This window comes from Oxyura jamaicensis, chromosome 1, assembly GCF_011077185.1.
Source record: "Oxyura jamaicensis isolate SHBP4307 breed ruddy duck chromosome 1, BPBGC_Ojam_1.0, whole genome shotgun sequence".
Lineage (NCBI taxonomy): Eukaryota > Metazoa > Chordata > Aves > Anseriformes > Anatidae > Oxyura > Oxyura jamaicensis.
Genome location: NC_048893.1, coordinates 101,827,319 through 101,842,620, shown reverse-complemented (window position 1 = coordinate 101,842,620; position 15,302 = coordinate 101,827,319). Strand labels below are relative to the sequence as shown.

Genomic DNA, 15,302 nt, shown 5'->3' with positions numbered 1-15,302 from the left:
TTAAAATTAAGTACTTTAATATTAATTTCACATATTGAATACCTACTCTTTCACTACAAAATGCTAACCTCTCACCTGCCCCTCTGGCAAAGTCCCCTCTTTTAGGGAGAAGCTACTCTTAAGTATATTAAGAAACACGTTCATAGACTCTTCACAAAATTTTTTTTTGACTGTCAGGCTATCCAGCTATTGCCTTTAGTTATGTACTGCAAAACCCACAAATCCTATAACAGAGAGGGGAAGGGAGAAGGAAAAAAAAAAAAAAAAAAAAAGACTGAAAACCTAGTTATTCACCCTCACCCTCTGATCAGTACATCAGTACTGTAAGTACATTTAAAGGTAATACTTAAAATATAGCTCAAATTCAAAAAAAGAAAAAAAGTTGAAATAAGTAAAGAAAGATAGTAATACTCTAAAAAGTGTTAAGTAAGAATTATCAGTCAAGATTAACAGCCATCTTACAAGCAAGTTTTTAGTTTCCTTGCCTTTAAACTAATCTTACGAAATGAAAAAATACCTACTCGTGTCTGCCTGGCTGCCCACACTGATGTATCTGTCATTTCCAGGAAGTGCTGTCTGATAGTAAGTTGCCTCCTCTTGCTGGGGCACCTTGGCATTCTTCGCAGTGAGGAAAGCCACAGCCAACTCCAAATTACCATTGCTGTCCTTTAGCCATCAAACAAACAAACGAAAACACAAGAAGTGAGAGTTCCCTTACCCCCCCTTTTTTTTTCCTTTCTTGTCAACAATAAAGAACAACATTTCAAGCAACTTATTAGATCAATGACATATCATATTTTTCAGGTGAAATACTGGTAAGAAAAGAAAATTTCCAAGCTTGTACGTTCTACAAATTTCACTATTTCTAAATGAAATAAAACAGCTTATAAAAATTTTCTTCAATAGAACACCACCTATAACAGAAAAACAAAAAGATACTGTAGCATAGGTCAACCCATTAACTTCCATAATGACCACACTCTCACAGACTTCAACAGCAGTTAGCCATATTCCTCCAAAAATCTGCCATTTCAATTTTAAGACCAGAAATATTGACTTCTTGAAGGGCAGCTGTGTGCATGACTTAAGCTCAATCAAAAGCAATAAATATTTACATGGTTTAAATTGACTAAATGCTCATTTTCTATTTTTAAATACCTAAGAGGTCCGCTTGTTGGATACAGTGGATTTTTATTTATATCCATTTAGGGAAAGAGATCACAGAGAAATTTGCTGGTCTTTGCTTGCACTCTCTTGGGCTGTGAAATAATTTATGATGGTTGCAGAAGCAGAGAAACAATGCCAGATTAGCAAAGAGTGACAAGCTCAGATGCTCTTTGTTCTGTACGCTGAGCAGGACCTGTCCATGCTAGAAAACTTTGCTACACCTTGATGAGAAAACAATTAAAGAGCTTAAGTCATCAGGTGTCAACCAGCTGTACTAGCATCAAAGTACATCAAACACTTGAGCCAAAGGTTACCTTCCAGGCAAGTCATACCATTCCTGTCTTTTCATGTTTGATCACCAGATTAATTTTTATCTCAGTATCTAAACAGATCAGGCTTGTTTCTGAAGTGAACAAGCCATCATTAATAGTTGTTTTCCCCTAAAATACATCTAAAAATAATCCAAGCTAGGAGAGAAGTGAAGAAAGGATGCGGTTCTATGGCTTTCACAACTAGTTAATGACAAGAGGTACGCATTCAGCTACAAGTTGGACACTTCCCAATATCCATCTTACCTTCAGTGCCTGTTGTAGTACCTGGATGTCATTGATACCAGTGATCTCCCTCAGCTGATTCAAAAACGTCTGCTGGTGCTAAAAACAGGAACAGATGAAAATAAGGTAAGAGCCAAATTATAGCAAAACCACTGCTACTGACAAGCATGCTTCTCGACAAACATCTCCGTATAGGCTCTATGTACCACTAAAGGGGGAGAGACTGTATTATTCAAGTTTGGTTTAGTTCCTGCAACTTGAGCACTTTTAATTCTCAGATTTGATGGGGTTTGTTTGTTTTTACAAAAGAATGATGAGCGAGTTTATACAACATCAGTATAAAGAGCCTACATAAAGCCACAATTAGCCCTCCTAAACAAATGAAATTCTAACTTGGTCTTCAGTGGCAGTAGGGGAAATAATTTACTCAACTACCATCAAAAACAATTCATTCAACTCCCAATTACTCTCAACCCCAGCATTTCCTTAACATACACAGTTCCCAGCCATTCAAACCTCAAAACTCAGAAAGTCATCTTCACTTAATACCTCTGTCTTTTAGAAAAAATACTATAAAATATTGCTTTTTAAGAAAAAGACTAAAGCAAAACATTATGAATCTATCTTAGCCAGGTAGCTGGTCTACCTTCCAAGACCAGCTGAAACCAACTCTCACAAACTGAAAATCAGTCAGTGTCCATGGCTGAGCTTCAAGTAATGCTTGTAGTTAGAAAGAGCAAGAGGTTAAGCATCTCTTCAACATTCACTTCATGTGAATTTTGAGCTTTTGTTTTGCTCTGTTTTTAAACAAAACTGTTCCCACCCCTGTTTACAGCCAACAGCTGACTCCCTCCACTCATGTTCAGATATCACATCACGGAAGCAAAAATAGGCACTAGGCTGGGATAATCCTTGAACTTCACTTAACCATTAAAAGCATCCTAACAATTAAAACCATGAAAACACAGAGGATTGACCATTGTTCCAAACTAAACAATTCCATTCTTCCTTTGGAAGACAGGAAAAGGAGAAAAGCTTGCTGGTATTTGCAAGTGGTTTTTCTTTTTCTGTTGTTTGCCCACCACATCCTGAACTCCAAACAGTAATTTCATCTATAAAAGAAAAGAGTTTGTAAAATACAGGGTTTTGTTTGCTCAACAAAAAGCATGTTTCCTATCAGTGACAAATAAAAGTTCTCATGTTGCTCTCCAAATTCCATTAAAAAATAACAATTATTGTCTTGCGACGACTTCTAAAATACTTTTCTTTAAACTGAGTTATTTGGAACCAAATATTCAAATAGCCTTATTCTCTCCTTATCACAGCTTTGTATAGAGGAGGAAATTAAGAATTGCATGAATGCTAAATTCCCCAGTGTGAAATTAACCTGGCAGGCACTACTTCATGCCCTAATAAGTTGAAATAGAAGGCGTATAGTTCAGGATGTTTATGAATTACATACACAATCCTCCCTTCATTTATGATCCTAAGGGACGCTGCTAACAATCCAATTTGCTTTTCTTCTTTTCCTTTTTAAAAGCCCTGCTACTGGCACGAGGAAAGTGAAGGGATGCAGGCAAACAAAATCCCGCTCTACCCGTCCCCCCGTTTGTTTACGCCACGCATTTCACAGCAGTGTACAAAGGCAGGACTTGTCTCCCCTGTAAAGTTGCTTTCCTGCCCCTGGGTCTGGCAAGAAACATTTAAAAAATATATATATATTTGGGAAAAGTAATTACAACAGCATTAAAACTGGCAGGAGCAATTCAAGGGCAGAACTGATTTCTTTTTCTATTAGCTACCAACGTGACAGTTACTAAAATGGAAAATATTTGCAAAATAAATTACAATGTTGAGTTATTACAAATTTCTGTATCTTCCATGATATATACAAGAGTTGGAAAGGCTGTGAAAGAGGGCTGGAGGATATTCATTGCTCACAGAGACTGGGAAAAGGCAGAAGAGACAGTTTACCAACAAACGATCTCACAGCAGTTCAAAATATTGGCTGCTAATTTATGAGCACAGCCGTGCCATGTAATCCTAGACTTCTGTAGCTGATATCCAGATTTCAGTATTCTGGTGCAAAGCTGTGGTTTGAACCCCCCTTCCCAAGGACAGGCAATTCACAGATCAGACTTAGGCCCAGAGATGCTCCTTCCTCATCAAGAGATGATTTCAATACCCAAATATATATATATAAGGCCAAAAGCTTAGGCACTCAGCTCACGAATTTCTGACTGGTATCTGAGTAAACAACATGGAGAATCCATAAACATCCTAGTTATAAATGACAGATATTGAGAGGAAAATTAACAGCTACCCTGATTACCTTACAGGAAGCTAAACTGCTCTGGGGCCACAGACACCTGATTTAGACATTTGTGGCTTTCAGGGTAAGTGCGGACAAGCTGCCATTCAGTTCTAATCGAGTTGTTTCAAATCACACAGAAGTTTAAGAATAACAGTACATATCACTTCCTGGAAGAGGAGGAAAAAATATAAATGAAACTGAAAAAAAAAGCATGTATAATTTAAATTGTTTGCATTCATCAGTCTTTTATGTTGATACTTGAAACGGAAACTAACAGGTCTTTGGAAACAGCTCAAGCTGTGTAAGGCAGCGGAACGCTCCTTCACACTGCACCAGGCCGGTGGCCTTCTCTGCCACGCGTTCACTGTTCTCTCCTCTCAAACCCGACGTAATAGCATCAGGCTCGCGGTGCACAGATCTCTCCTGCAACCGCATCTTTAACTTCACCATTACTCTCATTTACTGTTGAACTGATGATTCATTATCACCCGTGGAACTATATTAATACAGGTAATTCTGCTCCTTTTCATTACTCAGGGCAGTACAGACAATTTCTATCTATGAATAACGATCCGACCCTTTCCTCATTCATCAGAGAATGAGATTAAATTTTCCTTTTGCTTTTCTTTTCACATAAGAAGCTTTAGAAACACAATTGTATCCATATTCAGAGATCTGATATTACACTTTAATTTACTGCATCTATAGTAGACTGCCAAAGACACCCAATGGGTGAAGCTTTTTTGTTCCAAATTACATTCCTTTTGAACATACTATTACAGCACATAGGATGATTTAAATATATATATATTACTACTCCCCATGTCTGAAGTTTGGAGATCAATTTCTCTTGCAACTGCTAAATGCTTCAGCCTCTCTGTTACCTCAGGCGTTACTTATCAGAATACTGAGGCCAGAGCTCCACACAAAACACAGCCCCCCTCCTTGCTCCTGTTAAAGCTCTTTCTGATTGCATCTGCACTACAGGCTTCACTCTTCATGGAGTTTGGGCTAGTTTGAGTGACTGCAGCATATAAACTCTAAAATGTCCAAGAATACTATGAATGATCGTCATTCACTGAAAGGCTTACTAAAACAACCCAAAACCTCAGAGGTCATGCTACAGCTTAAAAATAAGAGTGGCAGCAGCATACAAGCATTTGCAGGTGTCTGAAGCATCTACATTAATATATGTTAATGCAATCAGGTCAGTGGAGGAGATTCAATATACAACTAACAGCCTTAACATAAATCAGTTGCTTCCTTTTTTCAGCAAAGCTCTTTCCTGATTCCTGCTTCCGTGTTCTCTCCAACTCTGCATTAGTAGAGGCTCAAATTGTGGACCAGAACTCACTGCACTTCAACTCGATTTAATAACCAACCCCTCTCTTCAAACACGGATCCAACCAATTACTCCAGCACAGCCAGGCACAGCCACTGGTGCTAAGAAATCCACTTCCATTCTTTCAGCTCTTATTTGCCTACACCCACTGCTGTTGGCTGTCCTCTCCCCCAGAGTTTCAAATTTACATGACAGTAAATCTTTTGACATTGTTTATCTATAGCACAGATGCTGCAGTTTAGTTAGGAAGAACTCCACATATACCCACAGCGTACACATACCGCTGCGTGCCTACACAAGACAAACACACTCAAGCAGCTTCAACTGCTTTTGGCCAAGGGCTCTGAGAAGGCTCCAAGACATGGCCTGTGCCACCAGGTGCAAGTGCCACCAGGTAACCCAAGTCCTTGGCTGGGCAATGGCCAACAAAGGTCTACTGATGGTACTACAGCTGCCCCGAGCTGCAGCTGCCCACAGCCCCATCCCAGCACGTAACGCAGCATCCAGTTCCCCAGGGCTTTCTTGCACGAGCTGTTCCCAGCCTTCCCCCTTCCTCTACCTCTCCGAGGTACGTGGTATGTATCCCGGAGCTTTCAGCTCTTGGAAGATCTTAGCTAACAGGAAATGCTCCCATTTTCCTGGACAAATGCCAAATTCGTATATTAGGAATGCATGCCCTTATTTCCAATTCTTTCCTTTTTCAGCCATCCCTCCCTTCCTCTCAGGAAATGCCCAATTAAGATTATCTGCTTTATAACCTCACACAATAGAGCATTCAATAGCTGTGCCAGTGCTAGTGGAGCAGAAAAGGATCTACGCTATTATCTGCTTAGGAAGATACCGTGCCCAAATTAGTTCCACAAAGCACTGTAAACTCTGATAACTTTTCAATTCATTTTTGGATAATGAAAATCTCATAAATTGACTAATTCTGAATTATACTGCAGTTAAATTTGAGAAAAAAAAACAGATTTTCATCTGTTTATTTCCTCATTTCTTAAACTTCTAAGGAAGTACATGTAGGCTTTGACTTTATTTGTGACAACATCCAAATATTTGTATTTGCAACACAAGCACTTTAAAATTTAGAAAATAAAACAACCCTCACCAGTTTCCAAGTACAGGAGAAGTCATCTGTCTAGTAATAAATGCGATGGTCCAACCATTACTAGGAGAAAACAGTGCCTCCCAACAGAAAACAGTGCCTCCCAACATAGGCCACTGATAGAAAAATACATAACAAAAACAAACTACATGAATCCTTTCCTTCTCAAGGGATGAATATTTTACTAGGGAGAAAACAAACAAACAAACAAAAAAAAACATAACTCACATGGACAAATGCCGAGAACAGCATCTCGACTCATTTCCCTCCACACAAAACCTGCTTACTTTACTTTCCGAAGCAATGCTGATCTGAAAGAACTATTTGCTGGAGGAAAGCCCAAGTGAGATTGCAGAAGCTATTTTATATTATAGACTGTTTTGATGTGACCTGAGCTGAAGAGGACCTGCTAACGGTGCGGATCGCAGACAAGTAGCTAAGCAGCTAGTTTCATCATGTGACGTCGCTGTAATGAGAAGAATACTGAGAGATGAGAGGAATGCAATTCTCTGCATACAGGCTTTAAGTTTCTGCCAAAAACAATACAAAATAGAAAACTTGAGAAAGTACGAGCATACCAAAGGTCCTCAATTACTAACCAGGACCAGTTAAAAGGCCTACAAGCATTGCTGAGCATTATGACTTCCAGCAACACATATACATAAAGCATCATCTAAATAAGCTACTGGTGAAGCTCACCCAGGCAAACAAAAGCTAGCTCCTTCAATGAAGAGACAAAGTTTCAACACTGTCCAGAATGCATGTCTGTGCTCCTACCATTACTGTCCTTAGGATTTTCTCTGTGTGTGTATACACAGAACAGACACATGAATATATAAACTTGAAAGTGTGTGTACATATCCACATACATTTAAAAATGTGGTATTTTTTTAGTGTGAAGACCAAGTTAAATCACTGCACTGGTACTGACCATTGTGATTCTTCCAGCACCTTGCTAAAGCACGGTGGAATTAGGTTCCCTTGCCTGGTATCTACTAACTGGGCTTCCTTTTGTTCAGTCACGAACAGAGAAACCTCTTGGATAGCATTGTATCCACTATAAAAGTAGGTAAGAATACCATTTTATTTTTATACACACGCAAATGCAAATTTCACCCCAAGCTTTGGCTTGGAAAAAAGTCACCTGCAGAGAGACAAGGATGTGCAGAGAGACTGCAAATTTTCAGCCTGTGACAGTACCGTGAAGGCAGCCCAAACTGCCAATGACAGCAGCAGCTTGTGCGAAGCGGGCAGCTACCCACCAGGTGCCGGACTGCAAGTAAACTTACTTTGAGGAAGCAGAAGGACACCAACCACAGCCTGGATCAAACAAAAAGTTTAATGGGGGAAGACGCTTGAGCGCATCACTAATGTGCATACAGTCCTCCCTGAAAAATTAGAGGCAGGATCCCTTTTAATCATAGTGTTACATAGCCTATATTCATCATAAGACTACACTCGGAATACTCACCACATTTCCATGGTTTCCATGAACAGTACCAAAGCTGCACTACTTCAACTGAACACGCTTTAACAAGTGGCTTTGCAATGAATTTCAGGATTTGACATTAAGGATTCCACACAACACAGAGTACGCATTCATGTAAATGCTCACTGTTCTGAACGTCACGTATTGGCCAACAAAAATCTCATTTACTGTTTTCTTCATATAACATTTACATTTATTTTAGTTCAAGCTATCTAATATTTAAACTGTTTAAATGAGATTTTGAAGAGCTGCTTGAGGAGTTTAGTTTCTATTTACTGACATTAAGTGTAGGGCAAACCTGGCTCAGACACTTACACCCATTTATAAAATAACAAAAGTTAAATGCGAGTCAAATCATCACCTGCATTCAGAAAGCAACAGGAACACATTTCCTCAAACTTGTGTAGTGGATTTTGTATTGTTTCCTCGCAGAAGTACTGAAGTTCAGCTCTAGATTCCAACTCAACTGCCCTACTGTTTTACTACCTGGCTTACAACTAAACATACTAAGTTTACATTACCAACAGATTTTTCCCCAGTAAAAAAAAAAAAAAAAAATCAGTGTCCAGTGTCTGAAGGCACTAGGTATAGTCATTATAAAGATAAAGCACGAGTAAGGACTAGAAAGGCAGCAAAGCCATTTAAACCAGCTTACAGCAATATGATAATAAATGGTGTGATCTACCACAACAAAAATGTGCATGACTCTCGAGCCAGTTCAATTTCCATCAAAGCACGAGGGATTAAAAGCAATCCTTCAAATGAAAAAAAGAAAAGTAACAAACAGAAAAAAATGTAACGGAAGTTCTTTCTTAAAATTAGTCTGTGTACTGGTTTATAACGTTGCTTGAATGAAGCATGCAAAGAATTACTTAGTTCCACATTTCTGATTCTCAGTGGTAACTATTCATAAACCAGCTTCAGTGACAGGCTTATAATCAAGAACAGACAGCAGTCTTAGTATTACACTGAAATCATGGAAGGTGTCAGAAACATAAAATCATTGAGAGTTTTGAGGTCTGAGTGTTTTAAACCACCATCACCATTTTTCACATCCCTCTCAGCACCCGAGGAAGAATTTCCCAACAAAACACTGTCAAGCTACAGCTTTATTTCTTATCACTCTGCTGTTATCATAGTAATATCAACTCTAAGAATGAACTAATGTACACAAATGAAATATTTACACTCTCTTAACTAGGTATAAATTAAATTTCAAGTTGCAGTCAATCAAATCGCCCTGTGAAAGTTTGCCTCCTCACAGAAATTGCTTTTGATTCTTACACACTCCAGTAACTATGACAATTAGCAAAAATCTTTCTATTTCTATTAAAATCTCATGGATTATAAGTACCACCAGTGGTGGGTCTTTCAAACATGTTATCTGCAAACTATGTGCAAAATTCAGAAAGATTCCTCTGGGAATCCAGCCGCAGGCAATGCAATGCCACATCCCGACAGCATGTCTGAACTTCAGTTCATGTCCCCATCCCACGTCAACGTGTTCAAACCCCAGCATCAAGAGAGCTTCCAACAGTATCTACAAGCCACAGCTAATAAAAACCAATGGGCTCAATGACAGGCGACATTATGCAGACAGAAAGGAGGAGGAAGATAGCGGATGACAGACATACAGCCAACTCTTCATATAGATATTAGTTGCAACTGTTATTATTACAATGACTCCTGGCCACTTTCTGTCGTAAAAGGTTCTTTTTATTTTTTTTTTCTTCCATTTATAGACATTTACCATCATGCCTAAAAGTGAACTTTTATAGTGTCTGCCCATACAATGTCACTAAAATACAGGTTTTCTCCTCACAGAAAAAGTTATTGCCCAGGATATTTTACTGTACCAACTATTACATGTGTCCATTTGAATGCACAAAGAATTCATGAAACCTTGTCTTTCTGAGGTCTAAAACAGTGCTGCAGAGATTCACACTTTCAGCTTCCAGCTCAGATGTTTTCTTTGCATCCCAACCATGGTCTGACCCCCATGCCAAACATAAGCTATTCTGGCTCACGTTAATTATTTTTTTCCTAGACAACTATCACGATTTCTCACACTGTTCTGCACAATAAGGAAGAGTTCCCAGTCAAAAACCATCAGGCTAGTCTTTTCTTCTCACTCTGCCGTTCTGGTAATGACAACAGCTACTCTAGGAATAAACAAACAAACTCTGGAAGCTGCAAGCATGCTTAAACCAGCGGGATCCTGGTCTCTGCACTACCTGCAAACAGCAAGGTCTAAAGGCGCTGTCAGACCACAAGCTGCTTCCGAACAGGCAGCTGTGCTTCCCAGGCTGTGGTTCCCTGCAGCGTCAGCCCACACGGATACGGCCAGGTGCTGTCCTCTCCTCCCTCTTGGCCAGCAACACTTGCCCAAAACTGCGGCAGGAGGACAGCCCAGCCTCTTGCTACGCTGGCAGAAAGCTGCTCTTTGTTTTTAATTAATTTCCTGCTGACTTAGTGAGAGCCAGAGCAGGCGTGAGGGAGAGGACAAGATCAAGGCTCTGCCTATTTAGGCTGGATTAAACTGTTGTGGAACAACAGCCTTATGAGATTGAGTTGTTTCTCTGCTTTTGTTTTAATCCTATTTTTAATTGAGTTGGGGGGGGGGGGGGAGGCGGGGGGAAGCCTCTTGTAATGTTTGTTGTATTTTGGCACTGCTGCAGAAAACTTACTCCAACAAAAGAGGAATATAAAATTAGCACAGCAACAGAGAGCTTGCAGTGATCAAACACTCCTGATGTAGCTCTACAGGGTAAAACTGCACAGCAGGTGGATACACACACCGAGACCTGCTCCTGCACATACTGAAGCTGCATGCTGCCCTCCGCTCCGTGGCTTAGGTCTTCCAGTCCAGAAAGATCGCTTTGACTACAGCTGTTAAACACCAAAGAGTCCACCTCACCGCTTTCAGAATAGGACAGCATGAAAATCCTGAATAGAAGTTAAACTGCACTGCTTTAAGACCGGTCTTTATTACAAATACTCCACGGTATCTGACAGCAGCTGCTCCCCGCCTCTCCCCCCGGGGCTGCGGGCGCTGCCATGAGGTGCACCTGCAACATGGCTGCTCCTGCTGCGGCCTGGTCGGCTCCCTCCCCGCAGCGTCTCGGCGAGGTTGCATTAGCAAATGGAAACCCATCAGAAAATAGATGAACCATTGTTTGCAGCATTCAGTTGAGCGATTTCATAGCTTATCCTGTTCGTACTAATCATTTTTTAAGTCCTGAAGAGACGTACCTTGTTAGCTTGAGGGGGAAAAAGAACGAGACTACTGATAACATGAAGTCACCCAAAACCTGGGGCACTACCTGAGAGCTGGCCTGCAAAGCTATGGCCTGCCAACAGCCCCTCCTTCTCTTGCAGAAGAGCCTTTCTGAAATCAGGCAACAGCAAGCCCCAGCAGACACTATGCCCTGACATGCAAGGTGACAAGTGCCCGGCCCAGGAAGGTCAGCGAGCAGCTTCCACCTGCGTTAGGGAATAGCAACCTGGGCAGCTGCAGATGACACTGGAACTAAAGCAGAGACTATAGGATTTAAAGATGTGTTGAGATTTGTAGCGTGGATCAGCATATAATTTTACTACTTCACAATCCAAAAAATAGTAAGTTTAGCAGTGTTCTCCACAGATGACAGTTGACATTTTCTGGGCCAGTTTATTTCAAGGAGAAAGAAAAAATAAAATCTAAAAGGACTTTATTTTTTTAAATGAACTTTGAATTATGTCATATTGAAACACACATTTGCCTCAGCCCCCAGGGAGAAAGCTGTACAAGGTCTCATGAAACTTCTGATGGCTGTGGTTTCTACCTGCCATTTGTTGCAATCCAGTCCTGTGTCTCGGTGGTGTTATAGCAGTACCACCAGGGGTGACTCTCCGCCACCCATCATCACCACATACACAGTCAAACCTTGTAGGTTGACTTGAGCTAAAGGAGTATGAAAGAGTACTCTAGAGTTGACTGTTTTGAAAAATAACGTGGAAAACTAAAATAGTACATTGCCTTCTTATCAAGATCATTATGTCAACACATTCCCCATCAAAAAAATAGAGATATCAATAGCAAAATTTTCAATGATTTTCCATTCAAGGGTGTTTTGTTAAAGGTTAAATTAATCGGGAGTGATGCCCAATTTGTCATTATAATTCTGGTTGCGTTCAGGGTACTGAATTATCACGATTACGGATACACAAATAACGTAACACACCCTCAGTCTAATTGCATTCCATGAACTGTCATGGCCACACTTAAAGAGTTTGGTTGCATTCAATGAGAACTACCATGGCTAGATTAACGAGTAGTGCAATTCATTAAACCAACAGATACACAGGTTCTTTGGAATGCCGGTGATAGATTGACTGTCTGCAAAGCACGTGCAAATACCAAGAGTATGAGTAGCACTGCCTGGCTACAAACACATTAAAAGGTATAAAGCGACTCTATTGAGAAGTTTCACGGGGAGGCACTTGGCATAACCAAGTGTTCGGATCTTACCCAAAGGTGTCCCAATGGGGGAAAGAGAGGCTCAGCCCGTCAACTGGTCCCAGAAGTCAGAATGTTATCTTCCCTTACACAGTGGTATCTTACCTAACATCTTCTCTCCCTTAAACTAATTTATATTATTTCTTATCTTTCAGATAGACCTTGTGTGACTCTAGTAATACATATCTTTGTTATGATTGGTGTAAAATTTTCTTGCTTTGATTTTAAAGGTATAGACTAGAAAAAATTAAAGCGCAAACTCACTGAGACGTGTTTACACCTTGGAGGTGGGTAGCTTTCAGGACGGAGGTGTGTTTTGGTATTATAATGATACTATAATGAGCAAAGTTCACCAAAAGGACAGTATTTTGTCAAAAACATGACAGGCTGTTGGTCCCAGGGTAGCAAAGATGCAGCTTATCAGTTCTGATGTACCTTCAAGTTCCCATCCTATCACAGAGCCTGGCTGTGCTGTCTCCACTCCACGCTCTGTAACAGCTCCTCTTAAAGTCAGCACACTAAGTTCCCCTGGTGTGGTCAATATCTAAGGTTAGATGCCTAGGGAAGGTCTATGGAATACAGCTACACTCTACCCTGGAAGCTTCTTCAATGCTGTACCTTTTCTTTAAAACATCAATATAAGTTTAATTTCTAAGTCACCTCTGACAATTATTCCACAAAAGGTCACAAAGCAAAAGAGACTTCAGCTTTTTTGCTGGTTACAGAAGGCAACTGCAAAATCCTTCCCTGGTCTCAAGTAATGCAGCAGTACATTGCATACACACCCCCACCAGCACTAGAAAGTAGGTGGCACAGTCACCAGTCTTTAAATCAGACCTAGAAAAAGCTCCAAGGCAACACGCCAAGGTAACAGGAGCTGGAACTGGTGACGAGCAGGAAAATCTGTCCATCTTTAGCATCGATAAGCCCAGAGGTTATCCAGTAGGCCAACAGACTGGTACCCAATGCTGCAGCCCTGTCAGCCTCAGGTGAGGGGTGATTTTGGTTCAACCACGGTTGTCACAAGAGATGTTCTGTGCCTTTTGCTGAGTCCCATAAAGCACATGAAAGAATGGAGGGAAATTTTAAAACTTCCCAGTAAAATGATGACTTTTTTTTCTTTACCTTCCAAACAAATAAAGGAATATAGAGGTAAAGAGAAGGCTTAATTCCAATATCATGTTTAAAAGAAAAAAATAAAATAAAAGGCAATAAACAAATAAACATAGGTGCCTGAATCAAACAAGCTTGCAGATGACTACCACCAAATAATGAAAAGGCTCTAACATAAGAAGAGAAAACGCTAGTGGGAAAGTTTCTAAATGAAAAGAGCATGACCCTATAACATTGGAGGAATTACATGAGAAAAACAAAATTTGAAGAAAAGAAGCTGACAAATGAGAAAGCAGATAATTCCAAGAAGGGAAAATAGAACTCCACAAGCCATTCAAAAGCTAACTTTAAAAAAAAAAAAAAAAAAAAAAAAAGCTTAAAAGCTTAAAAGCTTCACTCATATATTTTATCATAATTCTGTACAAAACGAAAAAAAGCAAAAGTTGAAGTCAGCAAAATAAAGAAATGCTTTCTCAGTCATATCACAGGGTTTCTAGGATACAACAAAACACAAGCTACTCAGTTGTTTAAGGCCACTTATACCTATGCACTTTGGAAAGTGTTTTGTTGTGTTTTTTTCACTTTTTTTTTTGTTCTATTTTTTAATACGAAGTTCACTGCCAAGAACTTTGTTCCCATATGAAATTTCTCTTTCATTAATAAAATGAAACTGAACACAAAAGGAAAACAGAGTAGAAGTCTATTCTCACCATCTCCTCTTCTTCAGCAAGGAACACCACGTGCCTGTGCATACCCATCCTTTTCCAGCATACATCTGGATATACATGAGTACTACGTTCAGCTTCCAAACAGCACTTTTTATCCTGGCTTACCACAGCAAAAACACAGTAAAATTCACCTTCATGATTCAACTTTATGAACTCATAAAAGCAGTTTTATTGAAATTTGGACAAACTCATTTTTGGTTTGAGTATAAGAACAGAGGTCTTCATGACAGATACCTCGTTTTTCTTGAACTCGGATAGCTGTGAGAACGGCTACCACAGAAATCATGTGTGAATTCAAGCCTATCATTTATTATTCACCAAAAGTAATAAATGGCTTTAAGCATAGCTAACAGTTCACAATCCAAAACTTTCAAGTCTCAGACGCTAATGACAAGTCAACATCCTGTTTAAATCAAAGGGAACCCTATGGATTATGGGGTACAACACGAGTGAAATTATGACAAATTAATTGGTAGGAAGAAGCCACAGAGACATATAATACCACTATACAACGTGTTAATTTCCACAAATTCTGCCTAGACTGAGGCAAGACATAGGGGTCAGTTAAATAGCTATGGATCAAGCCTTTAAAACTCTACTGTCTCTCTGAAAAGCTGCTATTAAATATATTATTTTGTCTACGTGTGCTTACTGTAAGACTTAAAAGAAAAAATGTGTGAATATACGCATATGCTTTCACCTGATGGCTAAGAAAACTTTACTCAAGGATGTTATAAGCATAATTTGCATTTGCTTGGAAACTGAACTTTGATAAACTTGACTGTTGCTAATTTGTTGATAAGAAATGGGTTAAAACAAATGTTGTGCAGGATGTAAGTTTTTCGGCAAGAATCTACCAGTTAAGATAATTCAGAAACCTACTGTAAACAAAAGCATTAAGTCAAAGCAGTGCACCTCGGGGAGGGGGGGGGGGGGAAGGGATCCTTATAAAATACTTGAGAAAAGTTTTCTTAGCCATCAGGTGAAAGCAT

At 39.7% G+C, this 15,302-nt stretch overlaps 1 protein-coding gene across 4 annotated transcripts in view; it reads right to left on the bottom strand.

The window, feature by feature from the left end:
* The window catches only part of USP25 (ubiquitin specific peptidase 25), a 95,675-nt gene that overhangs the window by 72,614 nt on the left and 7,759 nt on the right, over positions 1–15,302 (bottom strand). For 3 of the 4 annotated variants that reach the window (XM_035315414.1, XM_035315415.1, XM_035315416.1), the window contains exons 2-3: positions 1,743–1,820; positions 522–666 (exon numbers count right to left, since the gene is read on the bottom strand). In XM_035315414.1, coding sequence (XP_035171305.1) covers positions 522–666; positions 1,743–1,820 — 223 coding nt within the window. Of the gene's footprint in view, positions 1–521; positions 667–1,742; positions 1,821–15,302 lie in introns of those variants that run through there. The other variant, XM_035315418.1, reaches the window with a different exon arrangement.